Source organism: Colobus angolensis, unplaced genomic scaffold (genome assembly GCF_000951035.1).
Source record: "Colobus angolensis palliatus isolate OR3802 unplaced genomic scaffold, Cang.pa_1.0 Scaffold159, whole genome shotgun sequence".
Taxonomy (NCBI): Eukaryota; Metazoa; Chordata; class Mammalia; order Primates; family Cercopithecidae; genus Colobus; species Colobus angolensis.
In genome coordinates, this window is record NW_012114699.1 from 3,223,925 (window position 1) to 3,228,290 (window position 4,366).

Here is a 4,366-nt window from a genome sequence, read left to right on the forward strand (position 1 = left end):
TGGACCATTTGCACAAGAGAAAACAAGTTACAAACAAAATATGAGGTAATATCCATAAATTATACACTTCATGGCTTTGGAAAATTCTTGGTGCCATGGTCATTATCATTGTCCCCAGCAATTTGGTTCCTATATTACACCGTACTCTTATGTAATCCAATTAAGATGATATCTTAGGTAAAAATAGTTTATTATTATAATAATTTGATAAGAACAAAAGGCATTCCTCAGGCTTTGTTGCTATTATCAGGAAAAAAGTATGCAACCTATTATACTGAAACTATTTATCTAAATGTGATTCACCAACTATTAGCAAGCATTAACCCAAGTTGCAATTTCCTCTCTGATACGACAAGAAGTAAAAGAACTTTAGCACTCCACAGCAATAATATTGCTAATAATACTGATATTTTTACATGAGGACAAGGTGCGTAATAAACTGAAGCAAGAATAGAAACAGAATCTGGGGAATCAAGAGATTACTTAATAGTGAACCATGCTAGGCAAGTGAACAGATTCTTCCAGAAAATGTGTTGGAAACATGCCACTTTCTTGTATGGATGGAGAAAACACACTCTGGCAGGAAGATGTGAACTTGGAGACCCCAAAGGTCACTTCTATATGAGTTGTGTTGATTTGCAATAGTGACCATTCCTTTACATTAGTACTTTGTACTTATGCATTATTCTCTTTCTCTCTCACTCACACACAGATACACAGACACCACATATCTAAAAATTGAAGCACATGATGTCTGAGTCTGTTATATTTCCTTAAGAGAAAAGAAATATACATTACTGTTGAACTGTAGCAGCATATGCTAATATTGAAAATAAGGAAGACACAATCTCCCAGATCTAGCCTGCACAGCATAAATTTTATGTAAATTTAGGCAGGTTTGCCAAGTTTATGGCTTTGTCCTGGAGCAACGTTAGTTATCTTGGATGATGGAATGGTTGTTGTAATTTCAGAGCAATTAATCTGTAGATCAATGGCAGAAAAGAAAGCTGGGAAAGTGCACTTGCTTAAAGCAAGGGAGATGGATGAAATTTAGGCTGGACAAACAGAAAGTTCCCTAGGCAAAAAAGTTACAAGGCCAAATCTGAGCTAATATTTATAAATTTATGATAACTGTTATGCCATTTATTCTGACCCTCCCAACTTGAGAGAAACTTCCAAAGCTGTATTATAGGAAATACACACACACCCAGAGAGAGAGAGAGAGAGACAGAGAGGGAGACAGAGACAGAGACAGAGAGTTTATAAACTAATAGGCAAGACGAAGGATATAACTGCAACGTGAGAGGCTAAAAAATAATGTCACAATGATTCTTACAGGAGTTCTTGTTTCATCTTCACAGATAGAAAAGCAATTTAGCCCCCAAACCTTTGTTCCCCATCAAGTTAATAATATGCATACCCAAACTGGAAGTTTAAATTACAATTTTAGGCACAGTACTCTGCTGAATGTGTTTCCAGATTTGAGGAGACTTGTCAATTACCTTGTATAAACTAAAACTTCATCAATAACTCTTTAAAAAATATCATGCTTCCATGATTCTTCTAAATCTTTCTTAAAACGATTTGACTTTCCAACTGCCCTGCATCAGAATTAAGGTAGTGAATGCCTTTATCATCCATCTACCACTGTGCAAACACCAGTACCACATTTAAGTTCAAAGGCGTGTCACAGATTCTTCCCCACCCCTCCCCACTCCTTTTCTCCCTCCCTTCCTTAGCAACTGGTAACCCCAGAAAGATAACTCCAAATCTAGAAAGAAGCAGTTGGTCCCTGGCTTCATTCGAGTTGCCAAGCCTCTAAGGCAGAAGCAGGAGTCATTTCTCCAGACCCAGCTGGCCTGTTCAGCGGGTTATCTCCACCACCTCAGGAAAGCTATCCTGATCAAATTTCTTCATGGCTTGTACTGAAAACGTGTAAGTATACAACTGAGTACAACTGTTTAATTTTGAAGGCAAAGTCAGTTTGAATTGCTTTATTGTGTAACTGGGACAGGGATGAGTGGGTTGGAGGAAATGTGGGAGGAAATCACAGACAAAAACTTGAAGGATATAAATTTAGTTACGAAGAATACTGGATTTAAGAGTGGCAACTTTGAAGTGTAATTTTGAAAGAAAATTTGCAAAGCCCTAGTCTAAACAGTGGGGTTTAAACATGAGGAAATTCTTACTCTAGGGTGTGGTGTTGGTTGAATGAAAGGAATTTTTAACAAAATTTGGTATGAGTGTTGAATGATACCTCAAGAAGAGAAACTTGTGTTTGTTAACATAACGAACTTTTCTTTGACTTCTGTGAAGAAAAATATGTTTTACTTTGGAAGACATACCAGAACAATCTTGCCAGAATCTGAATGCCAGGATTAGTGAATCAAAGATCCTAGAGAGAATTGAAAAAGCTGGTATGCTTACTATTAAGTTATGTGCGTCTTCTAGGCTTCCTTGCTGCCTTGTGGAGGTGGGGAAATGAGGAATGAAATAGGCCACTGAGTAGTCATGAAGGGTAATCTTGTAGCCTAGTACTAAAGAAGCCACCTGGGAAGAGGCCGGTGCACTGAGCAAGTATTTGGCTACACACAGGGGAGAGGGCACTCCCTTTTTCCCTGGTATATTTCAGTGAGCTCAGTCAATTACATATTTTAGCTATTTTCTGGTCACTGCGTTTCCATTTTTATTAGCTGTTTGATTTCTTTTTTTGCAAGCCTTGGAGGACACGCCCCTTCACCCTTGGTAGTAGCTGTGGACCAACATGGGAACCAGGAGCTGCACCATGATATGCCCCTGCAATGTCTGAGTTCCAAGCCGGAGGATGACGCAGAGCCCTGGGGTCTACCTCAAGTACTGCTGAGACCTTCCATCAATGCGCTGACTGATCTGGCTAGCGAGCAACCGGAGTGCCCCTCTGAGAGAATAGGATCCTGCATTCCTGTTCATAGTTTGAGAGCTCTTAGACACCCCTATGGGCCACCATCTGCTGTTGCAGAAGAGTCCCTAGCAACAGCAGAAGTAAATAGCTCTGATGCACTGGCAGGCTGGAGGCAGGAGGGACAGGATGCTATTAATGTGTCCTGGGAAGTCTCTGGCGGCCCTCCTGCACTGATAGTAGGGGACACAAAGGTCAACAATGGGGGCACTGAGAGAGGTAGTAATAATGCAAGGTTGTATGTGGCTTTGCCACAAGGTAAAGGGTTCTTTTCACCTAGGGGCCCACAAGTGAGAGGCCCTTCACATATTCCCACCCTTAGATCAGGGATAGTAATGGAGGTGCCTCCCAGAAATACACAAATAGCCTGCAGAGGAAAGCTGGCTCATGTTTCTTTCCCACTCGGGGGCCCATGCCACCCCATGCATAATTGGCCAAGTCCTATCCCGTTGTCTTCCAGTACTCCAGGTTTACCTTCTTGCTCTACTACTCATTGTTTCATCCCTCCTCGATCTCCGATTTTCAATCCATTTATTGCTATGCCTCTTCCTTTTGCTCCTCCTCCAATATGTCATCCTCCACTGCCTTCTTATTTTGTCCATTTCCATTCTGGGGGAATGCCAGCTCCTGCATCACCCAACAGAGAGCACAGCTGATGGCAAAAAGGAAGGATGAAAAAAGGGTTGTGGAAAGAGGTGAGAGGTGAAAGTTATTCATTTATGCTTTTATGTTTGAAACCTCGTACCCTTCCACACTCTGTTTAGCATGAATGTGCCCTGTTTGAAACCTCATACTCTCCCACACTCTGTTTAGCGCTAATGTGCCCTACATAGTGGAGATTCAATAAAGATTGTAAACTTTGAAATGTTGTAAATTATTTTTCAAAATACCACCACAGGAACCAAAGCCTTGGATTTTGTATTCGATCTTTAAGTAATTAAAGCAGAAACAATCCTGTCAGTGTTTTCTAAATAGATTAGTTAAATGACTGTTACTATTTTCTACTGAGCTGTCTTGTAGTGTGACTGGGGAAAGGTGGTTAGGTTCTTCCTAGGCCAAGGCTAGATTGGGGAATCTCTATTTACCCAAGTCTATAAGGGGTGCTCAGAGCTGGATGGCTTAATTAAGAAAAGGTCCATAAAGGCAGCCAAAAGTCCAGATAATAGAGAAAAATGAACAAATGGTAAAAGAAGCCAGATGAGATTGAGGTGAGAGTAATAGAGTCAACATGTAGCAGTCACAGGCAGAACCAAGTTGAAAAGTCAGGAAAGTAGGAGGAGGGAAGATGGAAGCATATTCTTCGACCACTGCTTCAACAAGAACCGGTGTTTGTGTTTCAACTTTTCCTTGTTGCTAATTACATAGTATATATAGCTCTGGCTCAATAAGAGTTCAAAATCAAGGTGGAACAGGACTGATCCTTTCACC

The 4,366-nt window shown here is 40.7% G+C and overlaps 1 protein-coding gene across 1 annotated transcript; it reads left to right on the top strand.

Moving 5' to 3' along the window:
- The first annotated feature begins 1,835 nt into the window (after positions 1-1,835).
- PRR32 (proline rich 32) lies at positions 1,836-3,702 on the top strand. The gene is made up of 2 exons (XM_011936963.1): positions 1,836-1,935; positions 2,718-3,702. Exons 1-2 carry the CDS (start codon positions 1,916-1,918, stop codon positions 3,592-3,594), a joined length of 897 nt encoding a protein of 298 aa, XP_011792353.1. The 5' UTR covers positions 1,836-1,915; the 3' UTR covers positions 3,595-3,702.
- The last annotated feature ends 664 nt before the right edge of the window (positions 3,703-4,366 follow it).